General features: G+C 44.8%; 1 protein-coding gene across 7 annotated transcripts in view; it reads right to left on the bottom strand.

Annotated features, from left to right (window-relative positions):
- LOC124002629 (transcription factor EB-like) overlaps positions 1-24,478 on the bottom strand; it is a 75,803-nt gene that overhangs the window by 18,466 nt on the left and 32,859 nt on the right. For 4 of the 7 annotated variants that reach the window (XM_046310196.1, XM_046310199.1, XM_046310197.1 and 1 more), the window contains exons 3-7: positions 14,073-14,177; positions 12,732-12,899; positions 6,961-7,059; positions 6,662-6,859; positions 4,110-4,199 (exon numbers count right to left, since the gene is read on the bottom strand). In XM_046310196.1, coding sequence (XP_046166152.1) covers positions 4,110-4,199; positions 6,662-6,859; positions 6,961-7,059; positions 12,732-12,899; positions 14,073-14,102 — 585 coding nt within the window. In that variant the 5' untranslated portion in view covers positions 14,103-14,177. Of the gene's footprint in view, positions 1-4,109; positions 4,200-6,661; positions 6,860-6,960; positions 7,060-12,731; positions 12,900-14,072; positions 14,178-23,566; positions 23,781-24,478 lie in introns of those variants that run through there. The other 3 variants (XM_046310192.1, XM_046310194.1, XM_046310193.1) reach the window with 3 other exon arrangements.

Genomic DNA, 24,478 nt, shown 5'->3' with positions numbered 1-24,478 from the left:
AGAGAGGTAGATAGGGACAGAGAGGGGTAGATAGGGGACAGAGAGGGGTGAGAGGGGTAGATAGGGACAGAGAGGGGTGAGAGAGGTAGATAGGGACAGAGAGGGGTGAGAGAGGTAGATAGGGACAGAGAGGGGTGAGAGAGGTAGATAGGGACAGAGGGGTGAGAGGGGTAGATAGGGACAGAGAGGGGTGAGAGGGGTAGATAGGGACAGAGAGGGGTGACAGAGGGGTGAGTGAGGTAGATAGGGACAGAGAGGGGTGAGAGAGGGGTGAGAGAGGTAGATAGGGACAGAGAGGGGTGTGAGAGGGGTGAGAGAGGTAGATAGGGACAGAGAGGGGTGAGAGAGGGGTGAGAGAGGTAGATAGGGACAGAGAGGGGTGAGAGAGGGGTGAGAGAGGTAGATAGGGACAGAGAGGGGTGAGAGAGGTAGATAGGGACAGAGAGGGGTGAGAGGGGTAGATAGGGACAGAGAGGGGTGAGAGAGGTAGATAGGGACAGAGAGGGGTGACAGAGGGGTGAGTGAGGTAGATAGGGACAGAGAGGGGTGAGAGAGGGGTGAGTGAGAGGTAGATAGGGTGAGAGAGGGGTGAGAGAGGTAGATAGGGACAGAGAGGGGTGAGAGAGGTAGATAGGGACAGAGAGGGGTGAGAGAGGTAGATAGGGACAGAGAGGGGTGACAGAGGGGTGAGAGAGGTAGATAGGGACTGAGAGGGGTGAGAGGGTAGATAGGGACAGAGAGGGGTGAGAGAGGTAGATAGGGACAGAGAGGGGTGACAGAGGGGTGAGAGAGGTAGATAGGGACAGAGAGGGGTGAGAGAGGGGTGAGTGAGAGGTAGATAGGGTGAGAGAGGGTTGAGAGAGGGGTGAGAGAGGGTTGAGAGAGGGGTGAGAGAGGTAGATAGGGACAGAGAGGGGTGAGAGAGGGGTGAGAGAGGTAGATAGGGACAGAGAGGGGTGTGAGAGGGGTGAGAGAGGTAGATAGGGACAGGAGAGGGGTGAGAGAGGAGTGAGAGAGGTAGATAGGGACAGAGAGGGGTGAGAGAGGTAGATAGGGACAGAGAGGGGTGAGAGAGGTAGATAGGGACAGAGAGGGGTGAGAGGGGTAGATAGGGACAGAGAGGGGTGAGAGGGGTAGATAGGGACAGAGAGGGGTGAGAGAGGTAGATAGGGACAGAGAGGGGTGAGAGAGGTAGATAGGGACAGAGAGGGGTGAGAGAGCTAGATAGGGACAGAGAGGGGTGAGAGGGGTAGATAGGGACAGAGAGGGGTGAGAGGGGTAGATAGGGACAGAGAGGGGTGAGAGAGGTAGATAGGGACAGAGAGGGGTGACAGAGGGGTGAGTGAGAGGTAGATAGGGTGCAAGAGGGGTGAGAGAGGTAGATAGGGACAGAGAGGGGTGAGAGAGGGGTGAGAGAGGTAGATAGGGACAGAGAGGGGTGAGAGAGGTAGATAGGGACAGAGAGGGGTGAGAGAGGTAGATAGGGACAGAGAGGGGTGACAGAGGGGTGAGTGAGAGGTAGATAGGGTGCGAGAGGGGTGAGAGAGGTAGATAGGGACAGAGAGGGGTGAGAGAGGGGTGAGAGAGGTAGATAGGGACAGAGAGGGGTGAGAGAGGGGTGAGAGAGGTAGATAGGGACAGAGAGGGGTGAGAGAGGTAGATAGGGACAGAGAGGGGTGAGAGAGGTAGATAGGGACAGAGAGGGGTGAGAGAGGTAGATAGGGACAGAGAGGGGTGAGAGAGGTAGATAGGGACAGAGAGGGGTGAGAGAGGTAGATAGGGACAGAGAGGGGTGACAGAGGGGTGAGAGAGGTAGATAGGGACAGAGAGGGGTGAGAGAGGGGTGAGTGAGAGGTAGATAGGGTGAGAGAGGGTTGAGAGAGGGGTGAGAGAGGGGTGAGAGAGGTAGATAGGGACAGAGAGGGGTGAGAGAGGGGTGAGAGGGGTAGATAGGGACAGAGAGGGGTGAGAGAGGGTTGAGAGAGGGGTGAGAGAGGTAGATAGGGACAGAGAGGGGTGAGAGAGGGTTGAGAGAGGGGTGAGAGAGGTAGATAGGGACAGAGAGGGGTGAGAGAGGGGTGAGTGAGGTAGATAGGGACAGAGAGGGGTGAGAGAGGGTGAGAGAGGTAGATAGGGACAGAGAGGGGTGAGAGAGGGGAGAGAGGTAGATAGGGACAGAGAGGGGTGAGAGAGGGTAGATAGATAGGGACAGAGAGGGTTGAGAGAGGGGTGAGAGAGGTAGATAGGGACAGAGAGGGGTGAGAGAGGTAGATAGGGACAGAGAGGGGTGAGAGGTAGATAGGGACAGAGAGGGGTGAGAGAGGGGTGAGAGAGGTAGATAGGGACAGAGAGGGGTGAGAGAGGGGTGAGAGAGGGGTGAGAGAGGGGTGAGAGAGGGGTGAGAGAGGGTGAGAGAGGTAGATAGGGACAGAGAGGGGTGAGAGAGGTAGATAGGGACAGAGAAGGGTGAGAGAGGTAGATAGGGACAGAGAGGGGTGAGAGAGGGGTGAGAGAGGTAGATAGGGACAGAGAGGGGTGAGAGAGGGGTGAGAGAGGTAGATAGGGACAGAGAGGCGTGAGAGAGGTAGATAGGGACAGAGAGGGGTGAGAGAGGGGTGAGAGAGGTAGATAGGGACAGAGAGGGGTGAGAAAGGACACGGGAGAGGCAGGAAGTGGTGAGAAATGTGTAGAGGAACGTCAAGAAGAGTACGTAAAGGGCAGAGAGGGAACAAACCTAAAATAGCCCACTGGAAGACTGATCATAAACTATACTGAACAAAAATATAAACGCAGCATGTAAAGTTTGTCCCATGAGCTGAAATAAAACATCCCTGTTAGTGAGCAGTTCTCCTTTACCAAGAGAATCCATTTACCTGACAGGTGTGGCATATTAAGAAGCTGATTAAGGGCCTCCCGGGTGGCGCAGTGATCTAATGCGCAGTGATCGAATGGGTTCGCGCCCAGGCTCTGTCGCAGCCAGCCGCGACCGGGAGGTCAGTGGGGCGACCCACAATTGGCCTAGCGTCGTCCGGCAGGGATATCCTTGTCTCATCGCGCACCAGCGACTCCTGTGGCGGGCCAGGCGCAGTGCGCGCTAACCAAGGTCGCCAGGTGTACAGTGTTTCCTCCGACACATTGGTGCGGCTGGCTTCCGGGTTGGATGCGCGCTGTATTAACAAGCAGTGCGGCATGGTTGGGTTGTGTTTCCGAGGACACATGGCTTTCGACCTTCGTCTCTCCCGAGCCCGTACGGGAGTTGTAGCGATGAGACAAGATAGTAGTTACTAACAATTGGACACCACGGAAAAGGGGGTAAAAATCATGACAAAAAAGACACAAAAAAGAAGCTGATTAAACTGCATGATCATTACACACTTGTACTGGGGACAATAAAAGGTCACTCTAAAATGTACAGTTTTGTCACACAACACAATGCCATTGATGTTTTACGTTTTGAGGCAGTGTGCAGTTGACATGCTGACTGCTGGAATGTCCACCAGAGCTGTTGCCAGAAAATGTCATGTTCATTTCTCTACCAAAAGCGTTCTCCAACGTCATTTTAGGGAATTTGGCGGTACGTCCAAATGGCGGTACGTCCAAACGGCCTCACAACCGCAGATCACGTGTAACCATGGTAGCCCAGGACCTCCACTTCTAGTTTCTTCACCTGTGGGATCGTCTGAGACCAGCTCCCCGGACAGCTGATGAAATTAAGGAGTATTTCTGTCTCTAATAAAGCCCTTTTGTGGGGAATAACTCATTCTGATTGGTAGGGCCTGGCTGCCAAGTGGGTGGGCCTATGCCCTCCCTGGCACACCCATGGCTGCACACCTGACCAGTCATATGAAATCCATAGATTAAGGCCTAATTTATTCATTTCAATTGACTGATTTCCTTATATGAACTGTAACTAAAATCGTTGAAATGGTTGCATGTTGCGTTTATATTTTTCTTCAGTATATTAGTTGAATCTATTCATATCAACACACATCCACATAACCCCCAACCTACCTAACCCACCCAAACCTACCTATCCCACCAAACCTACCTAACCCACCCAACCTACCTAACCCACCCAACCCACATAACCCACCTGGTGTAATACTTACTGTGTTGGACATCTGAACAGGGTCAATGTACTGCTGGATGTCATCATAGCTCGACTGCATGCTGATGATGTCATCGATGACCTCATCCATCTGTGCCAAGAACAAGGAGGGGAAAACTGTTTAAATAGTTATACATTCAAGTACACTAAGATCAGTGATGCCAAATCCTATACAGACAGACCAAGGCAGCCATGTTGTGGAAACTGAGTATATCAACTTCATTATCATGCCAGACGTTTCTTGCAGATGTGCTACACACTGGTGGTGAATGAAGTTCCCTATATAATATGCAATGCATTAACACTGAAGTGTGAGCCAGCTCTCTGGAAAAAGGTTGTTAAAATGAATTACGTGAAAAGTTATCATTAACTTTTTATTGACCATCTCTTGCACCTTGTACCGAAAGCTTCTTTAATGCACAGTATGCACCTTGTACCAAAAGCTTCTTTAATGCACAGTATGCACCTTGTACAAAAGCTTCTTTAATGCACAGTATGCACCTTGTACAGTAAGCTTCTTCAATGCACACAGTATGCACCTTGTACAGTACACTTCTTCAATGCACAGTATGCACCTTGTATGCACAGTATGCACCTTGTACAGTAATCTTCTTCAATGCACAGTATGCTTCAATGCACTATGCACCTTGTACAGTAAGCTTCTTCAATGCACAGTATGCACCTTGTACAGTAAGCACCTTTCAATGCACAGTATGCACCTTGTACAGTAAGCTTCTTCAATGCACAGTATGCACCTTGTACAGTAAGCTTCTTCAATGCACAGTATGCACCTTGTACAGTAAGCTTCTTCAATGCACAGTATGCACCTTGGCTGGACTGCAACATACGGAATGCTAGTTGAGGTTAACTAACTGTTCTGTTAACTGACTTGAGGCTGAGGCTAGTTGAGGTTAACTAACTGTTCTGTTAACTGACTTGAGGCTGAGGCTAGTTGAGGTTAACTAACTGTTCTGTTAACTGACTTGAGGCTGAGGCTAGTTGAGGTTAACTAACTGTTCTGTTAACTGACTTGAGGCTGAGGCTAGTTGAGGTTAACTAACTGTTCTGTTAACTGACTTGAGGCTGAGGCTAGTTGAGGTTAACTAACTGTTCTGTTAACTGACTTGAGGCTGAGGCTAGTTGAGGTTAACTAACTGTTCTGTTAACTGACTTGAGGCTGAGGCTAGTTGAGGTTAACTAACTGTTCTGTTGTTGGTCCGTTGTAGTTGAGTGATGCACTTCTGACCTCTACAGTTGCTGGTCTGCTCAGGTCTGTAGAAGATGCTGGTGAAGTTAAGTTATATGTGTTGCTACGCCAGTGTGTGTGTGGACCAAAGTCTGTGGGGTTCAAAGGGCGTTGCAGTGTGTGTTATCCCCCTGTCATGCGTTAAGCTGTAATTACTTTAGCGAGGCCATAATGGAGCATTTAAAGTGCAATGATAATCAGAGCTAGTTAGCCTCAGTTAGCTAACACAGTGACCTTTGGGTGCACACTGCTGTACAACACTTTTATAGAGCTGACCCTGGGTCTGTGGATGCCACTGAGATAAATAGCCGGTCTTTGCGTGCACACACACACACACACACACACACACACACACACACACACACACACACACACACACACACACACACACACACACACACACACACACACACACACACACACACACACACACACACACACACACACACACACACACACACACACACACACACACACACACACACACACACGGTGGTAGGTTGCAATCCATCACAATAAGGTGCAATGCTGTCATAATGATGCCTTCATAAACTGTGAATAGAATATAATGTAATCCCTAAATCCTCTCTTTATACAGCCTGGTAATCAAGTTGTATAGGCGATATTGCAGGGTTATATGTTCAATCCCACACGTTCTAGGCTTTATGGACCAAGGGAATGTGTCCATGATTTATGTCTTGTTGAGGTCAGGTCAGCGCCCTCAGAAATACAGTGAATTACAGAACATCACTTTCTCACAGATTATCACAGCTGAGACGGGCTTTTATGTTTGTCTAGACATGAGCTTTAGTACAACAGTGTGTGCAAACATGTGTGTTTGTGTTCAGTCTGAGAGAGTATATATGTGTTGTGATTGTGTGCATAAGTCGTTTGCATCTGTGTGTTCATGAACTGTATGCATTCCTGAAGTCTCCAACCCAGTAACCGCCCTGTGTGTATTTGATGTGTGTGAGTGTGTGTATTTGCTGTGTTCGAGTGTGTGTATTTGCTGTGCTTGAGTGTGTGTATTTGATGTGTGTGAGTGTGTGTATTTGCTGTGTTTGAGTGTGTGTATTTGCTGTGTGTGTAATTGCGGTGTGCGAGTGTGTGTATTTGCTGTGTGTGTAATTGCGGTGTGCGAGTGTGTGTATTTGCTGTGTGCGAGTGTGTGTATTTGCTGTGTGCGAGTGTGTGTATTTGCTGTGTGCGAGTGTGTGTATTTGCTGTGTGCGAGTGTGTGTATTTGCTGTGTGTGAGTGTGAGGGTGTGTATGGATTGTATGTGTGCCAGTGTGTGTGTGTAAGTACCTCGTGTACCTCGTTCTCGTGGCTGGAGCCGATGTTGAGCAAGGCCATGGGGCTGTTAGGGGCGCTGTTTCCTGTGATGAGCTGCTCTGTTCGGAGCCGGGGGGAGTGGAGAGGAGGGGGGGCCGAGGAAGAGGCCCCGGGGGGGGCCAGAGTAGGGGGAGGGGATGGTTGGACCACCCCTGTTACTGCATGTACTGTCTGCACAGAGAGGAGAGAGAGAGTGTGTTGAAGAAAGAGATGGAGGGAGAGAGAGACCAAGACAGATCGAGACAGAGAGAAAGAGGCAGACTGTGAGGTACCTGCTTGGTGGCGTAGGTGGTGGAGAGGTACTCCTTCACCTGTTGTCTCTGGGACTGGCGAATGTGGTAGTCTGTAGGGTTCTCCAGGTGAGTCTGCACCTGAACACACGCAAGTAACACACCACAACAAGAGTTAAACACAGTTGACATCATAATCAGACAAACTGCTCATCACATCAGACATAGTTCAGAGAGAATTCAGTAAAGTATGTCAACAGCTTCATTTACCATTGCGTGCTGGTTGTCCATTGCCCATTGGTAAGAGCCACAATAGCTTGTTTTCCATTGGTATGAGCCACAATACCACAACAGTTTGTTGTGTATGGAACCCCAACATTGTTGCTGTAACCCTATAGTAGAGCCATAGTAAAGCCTGTAGTCCCCGGGCCTGACCAGGGAGTAGTAATAGGGGGTAGTAATAGGGGGTAGTAATAGGTGGTAGTAATAGGTGGTAGTAATAGGGGGTAGTAATAGGTGGTAGTAATAGGTGGTAGTAATAGAGGGTAGTAATAGAGGGTAGTAATAGGGGGTAGTAATAGAGGGTAGTAATAGGGGGTAGTAATAGAGGGTAGTAATAGGGGGTAGTAATAGGGGGTAGTAATAGGGGGTAGTAATAGAGGGTAGTAATAGAGGCTAGTAATAGGGGGTAGTAATAGAGTAGAGTATGGTAGAGTAGAATGGGGTAGAATAGTATATGGTAGAGTGTGGTAGAGTATAGTATAATAGAGTAGAGTATGGTAGAGTAGAATAGAGTATAGTATAATAGGGTAGAGTAGAATAGAGTAGTGTAGAATAGAGTAAAGTAGGGTAGTGTAGAATAGAGTAGGATAGAGTAGAATAGGGTAGAGTAGAGTAGAATAGTAAAGTAGGGTAGAATAGAATAGAGTAGGGTGGAGTAGAATAGGGTAGAGCAGAGTAAAGTAGGGTAGAGTAGAATAGAGTAGGGTGGAGTAGAATAGGGTAGAGTAGAATAGGGTAGAGTAGAGTAGAGTAGGGTAGAATAGAGTAGGGTAGAGTAGAATAGGGTAGAGTATGGTAGAGTAGAATAGAGTATGGGCGAATAGGGTAGAGTAGAATAGGGTAAAGTAGAATCGGGTAGAGTAGAATAGGGTAGAGTAGAATATGGTAGAGTAGAATAGAGTATGGCAGAGTAGGGTAGAGTAGAATAGAGTATGGTAGAATAGGGTAGAGTAGAATAGAGTAGAGTAGAGTAGGGTAGAGTAGAATATGGTAGAGTAGAATAGAGTATGGTAGAGTAGGGTAGAGTAGAATAGAGTATGGTAGAGCAGAATAGGGTAGAATTGAATATTGTAGAGTAGGGTAGAGTAGAATATGATAGAGTAGAATAGGCTAGAGCAGAGTAGAATAAGGTAGGGTAGAATAGGGTAGAGTAGAATTTAGTAGAATAAAGCATGGTAGAGTATGGCAGAGTATGGTGGAGTAGAATAGAATAGGGCAGAGTAGAATAGGCTAGAGGAGAAAAGAGTATGGCAGGGTAGAATAGAGTATGGTAGAGTATGGTAGATTATGTAGAGTAGACTAGGGTAGAGTAGAACAGAGTATGGTAGAGTAGAATAGGGTAGAGTAGGGTAGAGTATGGTAGAGTAGAGTAGAGTAGAATCGGGTAGGGTAGAATAGGGTAGGGTCGAGTAGAATAGAGTATGGTAGAGTAGGGTAGAATAGGTAGAGTAGACTAGGGTAGAGTAGAACAGAGTATGGTAGGGTAGAATAGGGTAGTGTAGAGTAGGGTAGGGTAGGGTAGGGTAGAACAGATTATGGTAGAGTAGAGTAGAATAGGGTAGGGTCGAGTAGAATAGGGTAGGGTTGAGTAGAATAGGGTAGAGTAGAATAGGGTAGAGTAGAGTAGAATAGGGTTGAGTAGAATAGGGTAGAGTAGGACAGGTTAGAGTAGAGTAGAATAGGGCAGGTTAGAGTAGAGTAAGGTAGAGTACAGTATGGTACACACATACTGTGTGTGTGCATGCCCGTGAGTAAGTGTGGGTCTGTTTATTTACAGTTGAAAAACTGTCAGTGACACATTGCTATGGGCCCATAGGGACAAAACAGTAACAGCAGTCAGATCTATTTGTCATAACTCATGTCTCTGTCAGAACAAATAAACTTCACATGCACTAAGTGAAAGGAATGACAGGAAGACTGATATAGTTTTCGACCAACAGTTGTCAACAGTACAGAGGTGAAGATATAGAGCAGAGACTTCCTCACTACTTGGAGGAAGTTAACTTCTACACGTATGTATAATTCTAATTCACCCACCGTCGCCTCCCCTGAAAATTACACACACACAGTATGAACCACAGAGAAGAAACAGAGATACTGACAAATGACAAAGAGACTGAGAGAAAGACAGAATGTACTCTCCTCACACACACTGATACGAACATTCACTGTCATCTGTGGAATCAGACAAAATGTCAGATAACCTTTATCTCCTGCTGTCAGTACAGTATCCTACTTCTGTCACACACACACACACACACACACACACACACACACACACACACACACACACACACACACACACACACACACACACACACACACACACACACACACACACACACACACACACACACACACACACACACACACACACACACACACACACACACACACACACACACACACACAGAGCGTGCCATGTCATGATGAAGACTGATTCTCCGTCACCCTACCTTGTTGCTGTTCCACCGCATTTTATTCTCAGTCTCTTTATCTCTGTATTTCTTTCCCTCTCCGTTTCCTTCTCCGTCTTTGCCGTTTCCACCCCTTTCTAGTCCAGTCCACCTAGCAGAAGTGATCCAGCCCTGACCACCTCCACTGCACCCAGGAGGAGCTCAGTGAGGCTGGCTGACCCTCAGCAACACGTGAGTGGATTACCCCTTCTCCTAAATCCCCCTCTCTTTCTCTGCCTGAATCTCTACCCTTTCTCTATCATCTCCAGTATGTTTTCTCATTTTCACCTAACAGTGCCTTCAGAAAGCATTCACACCCCTTGACTCTTTCCACATTTTGTTGTGTTACAAAGTGCGATTCAAATGGACTGATTGTCATTTCATGCAGATTTAAGTCAAAACTGGAACCTGGCCACTGAGGAACATTCACTGCCTTCTTGGTAAGCAACTCCAGTTTAGATTTGGCCTTGTGTTTTGGGTTATTGTTTTGGTGAAGGGTGAATGAATCTCCCAGTGTCTGTTGGAAAGCAGACTAGGTTTTCCTCTAGGATTTTGCCAGTGCTTAGCTCCATTCTTTTAACTTTTTATCCTGAAAAACTCCCCAGTCCTTAACAATTATAAGCATGGCCGGAAACTGAGTTAGGAAGGAAGGCTGTACCTTTGTAGTGACTGGGTGTATTGATTCACCATACAAAGTGTAATGCATAACTTCACCTGCTCAAAGGGATATTCAATGTCTGCTTTTTTATTTTTACCCATCTACTAATAGGTACCTTTCTTTGTAAGGCATTGGAAAATCTCTCTGGTCTTGGTGGTTGAATCTGTTTGAAATTCACTGCTGGACTGAGGGACCTTACAGATAACTGTGGGGTATGTGTGGAGTACAGAGATCATCTTAAACATCATTATTGCACACAGAGTGAGGCCATGAAAAGTTAAGGGATGTGAATACTCTCCGTCACCATTCTTTATCCTCCATTTCCATTGTTGCTTTTCCCTTCTCTATACCCTCTCTCTCTCTCTCTTCATCTCCCCCTTAGTGCACAGTACTTCTAATCAATCCCTTTTCCCTTCTCTATACCCTCTCTTCATCTCCCCCTTAGTGCACAGTACTTCTAATCAATCCCTTTTCCCTTCTCTATACCCTCTCTCTCTCTTCATCTCCCCCTTAGTGCACAGTACTTCTAATCAATCCCTTTTCCCTTCTCTATACCCTCTCTCTCTCTCTTCATCTCCCCCTTAGTGCACAGTACTTCTAATCAATCCCTTTTCCCTTCTCTATACCCTCTCTCTCTCTTCATCTCCCGCTTAGTGCACAGTACTTCTAATCAATCCCTTTTCTATACCCTCTCTCTCTCTCTTCATCTCTCCCTTAGTGCACAGTACTTCTAATCAATCCCTTTTCCCTTCTCTATACCCTCTCTCTCTCGCTCTCTTCATCTCCCCCTTAGAGCACAGTACTTCTAATCAATCCCTTTTCCCTTCTCTATACCCTCTCTCTCTCTTCTCTCTTCTCTCTCTCTTAGTACTAAAGCTAACTCTCTCTCCTCTGCTCTCATCCTTCTAGACCTATCGGCTGCCTTCGATACTGTGAACCATCAGATCCTCCTCTCCACCCTCTCCGAGTTGGGCATCTCCGGCGCGGCCCACGCTTGGATTGCGTCCTACCTGACAGGTCGCTCCTACCAGGCGGCGTGGCGAGAATCTGTCTCCTCACCACGCGCTCTCACCACTGGTGTCCCCCAGGGCTCTGTTCTAGGCCCTCTCCTATTCTCGCTATACACCAAGTCACTTGGCTCTGTCATAACCTCACATGGTCTCTCCTATCATTGCTATGCAGACGACACACAATTAATCTTCTCCTTTCCCCCTTCTGATGACCAGGTGGCGAATCGCATCTCTGCATGTCTGGCAGACATATCAGTGTGGATGACGGATCACCACCTCAAGCTGAACCTCGGCAAGTCGGAGCTGCTCTTCCTCCTGGGGAAGGACTGCCCGTTCCATGATCTCGCCATCACGGTTGACAACTCCATTGTGTCCTCCTCCCAGAGCGCTAAGAACCTTGGCGTGATCCTTGACAACACCCTGTCGTTCTCAACTAACATCAAGGCGGTGGCCCGTTCCTGTAGGTTCATGCTCTACAACATCCGCAGAGTACGACCCTGCCTCACACAGGAAGCGGCACAGGTCCTAATCCAGGCACTTGTCATCTCCCGTCTGGATTACTGCAACTCGCTGTTGGCTGGGCTCCCTGCCTGTGCCATTAAACCCCTACAACTCATCCAGAACGCCGCAGCCCGTCTGGTGTTCAACCTTCCCAAGTTCTCTCACGTCACCCCGCTCCTCCGCTCTCTCCACTGGCTTCCAGTTGAAGCTAACATCCGCTACAAGACCATGGTGCTTGCCTACGGAGCTGTGAGGAGAACGGCACCTCAGTACCTCCAGGCTCTGATCAGCCCCTACACCCAAACAAGGGCACTGCGTTCATCCACCTCTGGCCTGCTCGCCTCCCTACCACTGAGGAAGTACAGTTCCCGCTCAGCCCAGTCAAAACTGTTCGCTGCTCTGGCCCCCCAATGGTGGAACAAACTCCCTCACGACGCCAGGACAGCGGAGTCAATCACCACCTTCCGGAGACACCTGAAACCCCACCTCTTTAAGGAATACCTAGGATAGGATAAGTAATCCTTCTCACCCCCCCTTTAAGATTTAGATGCACTATTGTAAAGTGACTGTTCTACTGGATGTCATAAGGTGAATGCACCAATTTGTAAGTCACTCTGGATAAGAGCGTCTGCTAAATGACTTACATGTAAAATGTAATCTCCCCCTTAGTGCACAGTACTTCTAATCAATCCCTTTTCCCTTCTCTATACCCTCTCTCTCTCTCTTCATCTCCCCCCTGGTGCACAGTACTTCTAATCAATCCCTTTTCTCTTTTTCCACCTGACTCCTTTCCTCACTTCAACCCCGCCTCCCTCTGATGTGGGTGTTGACTGAGTGTGGGTGTTGACTGAATGTGCACAATCCCTGAGGACACACACACACCTGCTCTCTATCTGTCGGTCTTACCTTGAGGACCTCCACAGGCACCTGCATGCTCTGGCAGTGTTGTGGAGCGTTGATGGCAGGGCTGGGTGCTGGGGCAGACATACGCTGCTGTTGCATGTACTGCAGCGCTGCATTCTGCTGCAGTTGCCGCTCCCGCTGCTCCTCCTGCTGCAGCTGGTCTCGCATCAGCTGACAATACATACATCAATCAGTCAGTGAGTAAAACAAATCAGTCAGTCAAATACATCAGTCAGTCAGTCAGTCAATACATCAGTCAGTCAGTCAATACATCAGTCAGTCAGTCAGTCAAATACATCCATCAGTCAGTCAGTAAAATACATCAGTCAGTCAGTCAATACATCAGTCAGTCAGTCAATACATCAGTCAGTCAATACATCAGTCAGTCAGTCAGTCAGTCAGTCAAATACATCCATCAGTCAGTCAGTAAAATACATCAGTCAGTCAGTCAATACATCAGTCAGTCAGTTAAATACATCCATCAGTCAGTCAGTCAATACATCAGTCAGTCAGTCAATACATCAGTCAGTCAGTTAAATACATCCATCAATCAGTCAGTCAGTCAATACATCTATCAGTCAGTCAAATGCATCCGTCAATCAGTCAGTCAAATACATCCATCAATCAGTCAGTCAGTCAGTCAATTCATCAGTCAGTCAATTCATCAGTCAGTCAATTCATCAGTCAGTCAGTCAAATACATCCATCAGTCAGTCAGTCAATACATCAGTCAGTCAGTCAGTCAGTCAGTCAATACGTCAGTCAATACATCAGTCAGTCAATACATCAGTCAGTCAATACATCAATCAGTCAGTCAGTCAGGCAGTCAAATACATCCATCAGTCAGTCAGTCAAATACCTCCATCAATCAGTCAGTCAGTCAATACATCAATCACTCAGTCAATACATCAGTCAGTCAATACATCAGTCAGTCAATACATCAGTCAGTCAGTCAATACATCAATCACTCAGTCAATACATCAGTCAGTCAGTCAATAGATCAGTCAGTCAGTCAATACACCAGTCAGTCAGTCAATACACCAGTCAGTCAGTCAGTCAGTCAGTCAGTCAGTCAGTCAGTCAGTCAGTCAGTCAGTCAAATACATCCATCAGTCAGTCAGTCAGTCAGTCAGTCAGTCAGTCAGTCAGTCAGTCAGTCAGTCAGTCAGTCAGTCAATACATCAATCACTTAGTCAATAGATCAGTCAGTCAGTCAATACATCCATCAATCAGTCAGTCAGTCAATACATCAATCAATCAGTCAATACATCAGTCAGTCAATTAGTACATCTACTGTATACATAGTGTACTATGTAATAAATCAATCAGTCCAAAATGTGTTTACCTGCAGCCGCAGCCCTATTCGTGAGGCCATGGCTGGGGGGCGAGGGGGGAGGGGAGGGCGAGCCGACGCAGACGCACTGCAGTCCAGCCCGAGAGAGTGAGGAAGCTGAGGGAAGAGGGAGAGTAAAGGTGGTGTTAGAATACTATGTTAGAAAGTCACACAGGTGCATCAGGTGTAAGGCCTCATGAGTCCTACCACTGTGGTCCCCGACATCACCAACCAGGTCCTTTTACCTTCTAATCATCTCAGTCAGACCTGGAAAACTAGACATTCAAATCACATTTCTTACCAACTAATCAATTAGTGTAATCAACAAGGATATAATCCACAACCACATCCCTCCAGGTCTGTCTGTAAACCTGTCAGGACACGTGGAATATAAAGTTAATGTACAATACAGTAGACCACAATGCATCAGTCTGTTTATGCTGTATTAGCAGGTCATATGATGTCTGGCCAGTACATAAACCATCTAATGAATAACATCCCTAAATGTTTCCATATCAGACACAGACAATGCCATATATTCACTGTCTGTTAACTAGCAGCTGCCCCATAGCTTTGGAACAGGGGGACGAGAGGACAACTGGATCCCAGGTCACGAACTATCAGTACTGTCTATGTGTTAACATCATGTAATGTGTGAAAACAAAATCAAGTGACTAATGAAACCAATGCCACTATGATGAACTCCCTTGTCCCTTCAGTGTATGACAAGCACAGTAGCCAGTCTTTCAGCATGATAATACAGTAGGTCTTTAGGCATCTTAAGAGTAGGTAAGGGCCGTATTCAATCATAGAAACCTGGTCTCCGGGGTAAGATAAAAACATCATAATATTTACAGTTTGAAACTAAAAGGAATCTCAAGTGCATGCTACTTTTAATGCCTTTTCCCCTCTGTGGTTTAGATTGAATAAACCTGTGCATTAGGAGGCAATGGAGGCTGGGTGGGGGAGGTTTGGGGAGAAGGGAGGGGTAGGGGGGCAGGTGTGGGCACATCAGACCAACCCCTTCCAGGCTCAAGCCCTGGGCCTACGAGCATACCCATGGTTACCATTGGGGAAGTCATGTGGAAGTCATGTGGTCCGGTTGTTGTGTGGAGGTCATGTGAGCAGCCTTGTCGAGGGGGAACACCCTCACCATCGCCCACCTCCACACCCTTCCTCCTCCACCTCCAACCCACCCTTCTCTATCTTAGGAGAGCCCCAGAGTTCCCCTTTCAGCAGTGTTAAAACTACACCTGATCTGCTGTTATTCTGCTCTCTGGGACTGTTGCTTTCAGACAAATGAAATGTCTTATATATAAGTCAATGTGAATATAAGTGCAGCCGTGGCCTGAGAGTATGTTTCTACCGTTTCATCCAGATGCACAATAAGAAGCCATGCCAGAGAGACATCAACCAATTAGAGAAGACATCTCAACCAACATCAGATACACAGGCCATACATGGGCATGGACAGAGAGAAGGGAAAGAGAGAGAGAGAAGCTCACTGTGTGTGAGGTACAATAAGAAGGGCAGCTCCTATTGAGAAGGACTGAGGCCGCCTGTTGTCCACCGTGTACATTTCAGTGCCCGCTTTGTGCATACTGGCTGATCCAAACGCACGCACGGCGTTCTGACTCCAAGAGCCATCACTACTACAGCATGGCAGCACACAGAGAACCACCACCTAACCAGGACCAGCCAAACACAAACCACAACTACATCAACTAACACTACTGCTGCTACTATTACACCACTACTGCTGCTACTATTAACACTATTACAACTATTACTGCTACTATTAATACTATTACACCACTACTGCTGCTACTATTAACACTATTACAACTATTACTGCTACTATTAACACTATTACAACTATTACTGCTACTATTAATACTATTACACCACTACTGCTGCTACTATTAACACTATTACAACTATTACTGCTACTATTAATACTATTACACCACTACTGCTGCTACTATTAACACTATTACAACTATTACTGCTACTATTAATACTATTACACCACTACTACTGCTACTATTAATACTATTACACCACTACTATTGCTACTATTAATACTATTACACCACTACTATTAATACTATTACACCACTACTATTAACACTATTACACCACTACTACTGCTACTATTAACACTAATACACCACTACTACTGCTATTAACACTATTACACCACTACTATTAACACTATTACACCACTACTACTGCTACAATTAACTCTATTACTGCTACTATTAACACAATTACAACACTACTACTGCTACTATTAACACTATACACTACTACTACTGCTATTACACCACTACTGATGCAATTAACACTGTTACACCACTACTACTGCTATTAACATTATTACACCACTACTATTAACACTATTACACCACTACTATTAACACTATTACACCACTACTATTAACACTATTACACCACTACTGCTGCTACTATTAACACTATTACACCACTACTATTAACACTATTACACCACTACTATTAACACTATTACACCACTACTATTAACACTATTACACCACTACTATTAACACTGTTACACCACTACTATTAACACTGTTACACCACTACTATTAACACTATTACACCACTACTATTAACACTATTACACCACTACTATTAACACTATTACACCACTACTATTAACACTATTACACCACTACTATTAACACTATTACACCACTACTACTGCTACTATTAACATTATTACACCACTACTATTAACACTATTACACTACTACTAGTACTATTACACCACTACTACACCACTATTACCACTATTACACCACTACTACTACTATTACCACTATTACACCACTACTACTACTATTACCACTATTACACCACTACTACTACTAGTACCACTATTACTACTACTAGTACCACTATTACACCACTACTACTACTACTACTATTAACACCACTACTACTACTACTATTAACACTATTACACCACTACTACTACTATTAACACTATTACACCACTACTACTACTATTAACACTATTGTACTACTACTATTACCACTATTACACCACTACTACTGCTACTGTTAACACTATTACACCACTACTATTAACACTATTACACCACTACTACTACTACTGTTAACACTATTACACCACTACTACTACTACTGTTAACACTATTGTACTACTACTATTACCACTATTACACCACTACTGTTAACACTATTACACCACTACTACTGCTACTGTTAACACTATTACACCACTACTATTACCACTATTACACCACTACTACTACTATTAACACTATTACACCACTACTATTAACACTATTACACCACTACTACTACTATTAACACTATTACACCACTACTATTAACACTATTACACCACTACTACTACTACTGTTAACACTATTGTACTACTACTATTACCACTATTACACCACTACTACTGATACCGTTAACACTATTACACCACTACTGTAAGTCGCTTTGGATAAAAGCGTCTGCTAAATGGCATATATTATTATTATTATTACTATTACCACTATTACACCACTACTACTACTATTAACACTATTACACCACTACTACTACTACTACTATTACCACTATTACACCACTACTACTACTACTATTAACACTATTACACCACTACTATTAACACTATTACACCACTACTATTAACACTAATACACGACTACTACTGCTACTATTAACACTATTACACCACTACTACTGCTACTATTAACACTATTACACCACTACTATTAACACTAATACACCACTACTACTACTACTACTATTAACACTAATACACCACTACTACTACTATTAACACTATTACACCACTACTACTACTACTACTACTATTAACACTATTACACCACTACTATTAACACTATTACACCACTACTCCTGCTACTATTAACACTAATACACCACTACTACTACTACTATTAACACTATTACAACACTACTACTGCCCCTATTAACATTATTACACCACCACTACTACTACTATTAACACTATTGCACTACTACTACTACTACTACTACTGCTATTAACACTATTGCACTACTACTACTACTACTACTATTAACACTATTGCACTACTACTACTACTATTAACACTATTACACCACTACTATTAACACTATTACACCATTACTACTACTATTAACACTATTACACCACTACTAGTAACACTATTACACCATTACTACTGATATTAACACTATTACACCATTACTACTACTATTAACACTATTACACCACTACTAGTAACACTATTACACCACTACTAGTAACACTATTACACCACTACTAGTAACACTATTACACCACTACTACTACTATTAAAACTATTACACCATTACTACTACTATTAACACTATTACACCATTACTACTACTATTAACACTATTACACCACTACTAGTAACACTATTACACCATTACTACTGCTATTAACAATATTACACCACTACTACTACTATTAACACTATTACACTACTACTACTACTATTAACACTATTAAACCACTACTACTACTACTACTATTAACACTATTACACCACTACTACTACTACTACTACTATTAACACTATTACACCACTACTATTAACACTATTACACCACTACTATTAACACTATTACACCACTACTAGTAACACTATTACACCATTACTACTGCTATTAACAATATTACACCACTACTACTACTATTAACACTATTACACTACTACTACTACTATTAACACTATTAAACCACTACTACTACTACTACTATTAACACTATTACACCACTACTACTACTATTAACACTATTACACTACTACTACTACTATTAACACTATTACACTACTACTACTACTATTAACACTATTACACCACTACTACTACTATTAACACTATTACACTACTACTACTACTATTAACACTATTAAACCACTACTACTACTACTACTATTAACACTATTACACCACTACTACTACTATTAACACTATTACACTACTACTACTACTATTAACACTATTACACCACTACTACTACTATTAACACTATTACAACACTACTACTACTACTACTACTATTAACACTATTACACCACTACTACTACTACTATTACACCACTACTACTACTACTATTACACCACTACTACTACTACTATTAACACTATTACACCACTACTATTAACACTATTACACCACTACTACTACTACTAATAACACTATTACACCACTACATGCACTTCTAATTCGATCACTTTTACTTCTGCAAATACGCTACATCAGAAACAGGACCTGATCAAGAAAAACTCATGTCCACTATTACTACTACCACTAGCTACACACTGACAGACACAATGCCTCTGGTTGTATTTGTAGGCGAATTGGGTGATTACATTTTCAAACTCAATCGGCTCGCCTAGGAATGCCAGCCAGAGGGACAAGTCCACTCCTAAGTTTAGTTTAGCATGATGACATTTCCTGCACATCTTGTTGATCTAGTTGAGCTTCATTTTTATTGATTTTATTTCACCTTTATTTAACCAGGTAGACCAGTTGAGAACAAGTTCTCATTTACAACTCTGACCTGGCCAAGATAAAGCAAAGCAGTGTGACAAAAACAACACAGAGTTACACACAAACAATTGTACTGTCAAAAACACAATAGAAAAAAAGTCCCTGACGAATTGGCCCTTCATGTTAACATGCCAATGATTTCAGCACATCGTATTGTAATCTAGCTGGTTTAGTTCAACATGCTAGTCTCCCAGCATGTCTCAATGTGATCTAGCTGGTTTAGCTTAGAATGCTAGCTGAAATGCTATGCTTTATCTTGGCCAGATCGCAGTTGCAAATGAGAACTTGTTCTCAACTAGCCTACCTGGTTAAATATAGGTTAAATAAATAAATAAAATTAAAAACATTCAGAAGCAAACCTGTGTGTGATATGGCAAAGTTTAGCTTAGCTTAATGCTAATACATGCTAACACTCTCAACGTAGTTAATCATGTTCAGTTCCAAATAGACTTTTTACTCCTACCCCAAGGTAAACGATTGGAAATATTATGCGAAAATGGCAAAACTTCTATCTGGTTGAGCTACTCTACGGGACACCACCTCATTCAATGCTCAGTGCTGCCAGTGCATTCTCTCACTCTCATACACACTCTGTTCACGCTCACCATGATGACATAGTAAAAGAGGGACAGAAAGTATATTGAAAGCAGGTGCTTCCACACAGGTGTGGTTCCAGAGTTAATTAAGCAATGAACATTTCATCATGCTAAGGGTGATGTATAAAATGGCCAGTTTGTCATTATTTTGTCTAACATGGCTAGAAGAAGAGATCTCAGTGACTTTGAAAGAGGGGCCTCAACGATGCATAGGGGGTTTAAATGGTGTGTGTGTGTCTCAGTCACCAGATCAACCCAATTGAACACTTATGGGAGATTCTGGAGACAGCGTTTTCCACAACCACCAACAAAACACCAACTGGAATTTCTCAAAGAAGAATGATGTCACATCCCTCCAATAGAGTTCCAGAGACACTTGTAGAATCTATATGAAGGCACAGTGAATCTGTTCTGGCTGCTCATGGTGGGCCAACACCCTATTAAGACACTTTATTACATTTACATTTAAGTCATTTAGCAGACGCTCTTATCCAGAGCGACTTACAAATTGGTGCATTCACCTTATGACATCCAGTGAAACAACCACTTTACAATAGTGCATCTAAATATTTTAAGGGGGAGGGGGGGTGAGAAGGATTACTTTATCCTATCCTAGGTATTCCTTAAAGAGGTGGGGTTTCAGGTGTCTCCGGAAGGTGGTGATTGACTCCGCTGTCCTGGCGTCGTGAGGGAGTTTGTTCCACCATTGGGGAGCCAGAGCAGCGAACAGTTTTGACTGGGCTGAGCGGGAACTGTACTTCCTCAGTGGTAGGGAGGCGAGCAGGCCAGAGGTGGATGAACGCAGTGCCCTTATTTGGGTGTAGGGCCTGATCAGAGCCTGGAGGTACTGAGGTGCCGTTCCCCTCACAGCTCCGTAGGCAAGCACCATGATCTTGTAGCGGATGCGAGCTTCAACTGGAAGCTTTATGTTGGTGTTTACTTTATTTTGGCAGTTACAGTGCATTCGGAAAGTATTCAGACCCCTTGACTTTTTCCACATTTTGCTATGTTACAGTCTGATTTTAAAATTGATTAAATATATAACATCTCAGAAATCTACACAAAATACCCCATAATAACTTATTTACATAAGTATTCAGACCCTTTGCTATGAGACTTGGAATTGAGCTCAGGTGCATCCTGTTTCCATTGATCATACTTGAGATGTTTATACAACTTGATTGGAGTCCACCTGTGGTAAATTCAATTGATTTTACATAATTTGGAAAGGCACACCTGTCTATATAAGGTCCCACAGTTAACAGTGTATGTCAGAGCTAAAACCATGACATGAGGTCAAAGGAATTGTCCGTAGAGCCCCCGAGACAGGATTGTGTAGAGGCACAGATCTGGGGAAGGGTACCAAAACAATTCTGCAGCATTGAAGGTCCCCAAGAACACAGTGGCCTTCCTCATTCTTAAAATGGAAGAAGTTTGGAACCTCCAATACTCTTCCTAGAGCTGGCCGTCCGGCCAAACTGAGCAATCGGGGTGAAGGGCCTTGGTCAGAGAGGTGACCAAGAATATGATGGTCACTCTGATAGAGCTCCTCTGTGGAGATGGGAGAACCTTCCAGAACGACAACCATCTCTGCAGGAGTCCACCAATCAGGCCTTGATGAAAGTGGCCAGACGGAAGCCACTCCTTAGTAAAAGGCACAGGACAGCTCTCTTGGAGTTTGCCAAAAGGCACCCAAAGACTCTCAAAATTATCATATTTATTTATTTTTTATACATTTGCACAAACAAACAAAAAACCTTGTTTTTGCTTTGTCATTATGGAGTAATGTGTGTAGACTGATGAGGGAGCAAAAAACTATTTCATCAATTTGAGTAATGCTGTAACGTAACAAAATGTGGAAAAAGTCAAGGGGTCTGAATACTTTCTGAATGCACTGTACATGTAGCTTTGCATGGTGGCAATGATACGTAATACATAGATTAATATACTGTACATATACTGTACCTCTCTACTTCCCCTCTCCTGCTGCTGACACACATGGTTTCACTTCCTTCCACATCTCACTTACTGACAAACCGCTACCCAGCAGTGGGTTCTCCCACATGGCCCTCCAGTTGCCTGGCATACACTCAGTTTTTCAGGCATCTGTGACGCGGTGTTGACGCGGTGTGTGCAAAAAGCAGCCATTGTGTGCCGGGCGCTGTGATGTCACAGTGGCTTGGTTTCAAAGCTCTCTCTCATTAGAGAGTGGGTGGGGACAGACAGGAGGGGGGCAGGGTCAGTGATTAGAACACACAATGTACACACAAAAACACACACACGGACACACACACAGACACACACACACGGACACAGACACAGACACACACACGGACACACGGACACACACACGGACACACACACGGACACACACACGGACACACACACGGACAGAGAGAACAGAAGCTGGAACATCAGCTCAGGTTGTTAATGTGTGTGAGTGTATTTATAGTTGTGGTGGTGCCATTGCCGCTAGCTCCTTATAACGGCCATCCCACAGCAGCTAAATCAGGGCTGCACACCCACCCACCCACCCACCCACACCCACACACCCACACTCCTTATAACGGCCATCCCACAGCAGCTAAATCAGGGCTGCACACCCACCCACCCACCCACACCCACACACCTTATAACGGCCATCCCACAGCAGCTAAATCAGGGCTGCACACCCACCCACCCACACCCACACACCCACACTCCTTATAACGGCCATCCCACAGCAGCTAAATCAGGGCTGCACACCCACCCACCCACACCCACACACCCACACTCCTTATTACAGTCTCTGCCCAGGGCAGAGCTAAATAAGGGGTGTGTTTATAACTGGATTGTGGGTCATCTGTGCCAGAGAATAAAAAGGCAGCTGTCTATTTCCATGGCAGGGGCACAGCAACGCTGCAGGAGGAGGAATGGGAGGATAGAAGGACACACACACCTGGAGTTACCCACATGAATATAGACAATAGAACCACACACACACAGTTTGACATTGGTACAACAGTTTTCATTGAAGTTTAATACCGTCATGAATAGAAAGATGATATAGATGCACACAGACACCTGTTTATATTTCAACATATAAAGGAAACCATGATATGATAGGCTGTCCGGGTGCCAATTCATGATGTGACAAAATGACAACAACTAACTTATCTTTGAGCATGGCATCACAACGGGTTAAGATCAATGACAACTCTTTCCGGTCCCATCCTCCTTTGATATCCATTCAATGCTCACAAATACTGTGTAAGATATTTGTATGAATAACACAAGCAAACAGAAGAAGTATGAATGAAATCCTGCATGTTTACCTCCCTCAGCATTATGCAGAGTGTGTCCAGTACACAGTGTAGTAATCTTACTGGAGTGTAATCAGCCCTCCTGCAGCCCTCCAGGTTCCAATCAATCAGTACAGAGTGGTCATTCCTGGGTAAGGGGGTTCCAGGATTGTCCAGTAAGGGACGGGCACAGGTTTCAAATCATACAGACTTCTACCCCTCTTCTCACTACCACAAACACAAGCCTGTACACACACACACACACACCTTTCTGCTGTGAAATGTCTGCCGGCCCGACCTAAAGCCCAAAATAACTCCTCACTCTCTGTTCCCCTTTTGAAGAACACCCTGTTCCCCTGAGCCCTGTGTGTGTGTGTGTGTGTGTGTGTGTGTGTGTGTGTGTGTGTGTGTGTGTGTGTGTGTGTGTGTGTGTGTGTGTGTGTGTGTGTGTGTGTGTGTGTGTGTGTGTGTGTGTGTGTGTGTGTGTGTGTGTGTGTGTGTGTGTGTGTGTGTGTGTATGCGTGTGTGCGTGTGTCCGTGTGCGTGTGGTAGTAGGAAGGAGTGGGTGAGAGATCTGTCAGATTTGGTACCTGTGCCTGTGCCCGTCCCCTTGCGTGTTGTGTCTCGTGCGTGGGCCCGTGTGGAACACTTGTCACAGAACACAGACCTTCCGCTAATGTGTCCGTGGCATTCCAACATACAGCCGGTACACAGCCGTTACCGGCAGACCTACCCACCTCAGACGAGTGGGGTGTCAGGGTGGGTGTCATGTGTCAGAGTTGCTATGGTGACAGTGTGAGTCCCCTGTTCCTTCCCGTTTGGTCTCACGCACACAAACAGCTGCATCCGACGACCATGGATACACACCCTAACCGTGATTCTGACTATTACACACACAACTTAACCTTAAACTTCTAAACGACAAACCCACAGACCCCCAACACT

Source organism: Oncorhynchus gorbuscha, linkage group LG18 (assembly GCF_021184085.1).
Source record: "Oncorhynchus gorbuscha isolate QuinsamMale2020 ecotype Even-year linkage group LG18, OgorEven_v1.0, whole genome shotgun sequence".
NCBI lineage: Eukaryota > Metazoa > Chordata > Actinopteri > Salmoniformes > Salmonidae > Oncorhynchus > Oncorhynchus gorbuscha.
The sequence above is the reverse complement of the archived record's forward strand: the minus strand, read 5'-3'. Positions and strand labels throughout refer to the sequence as shown.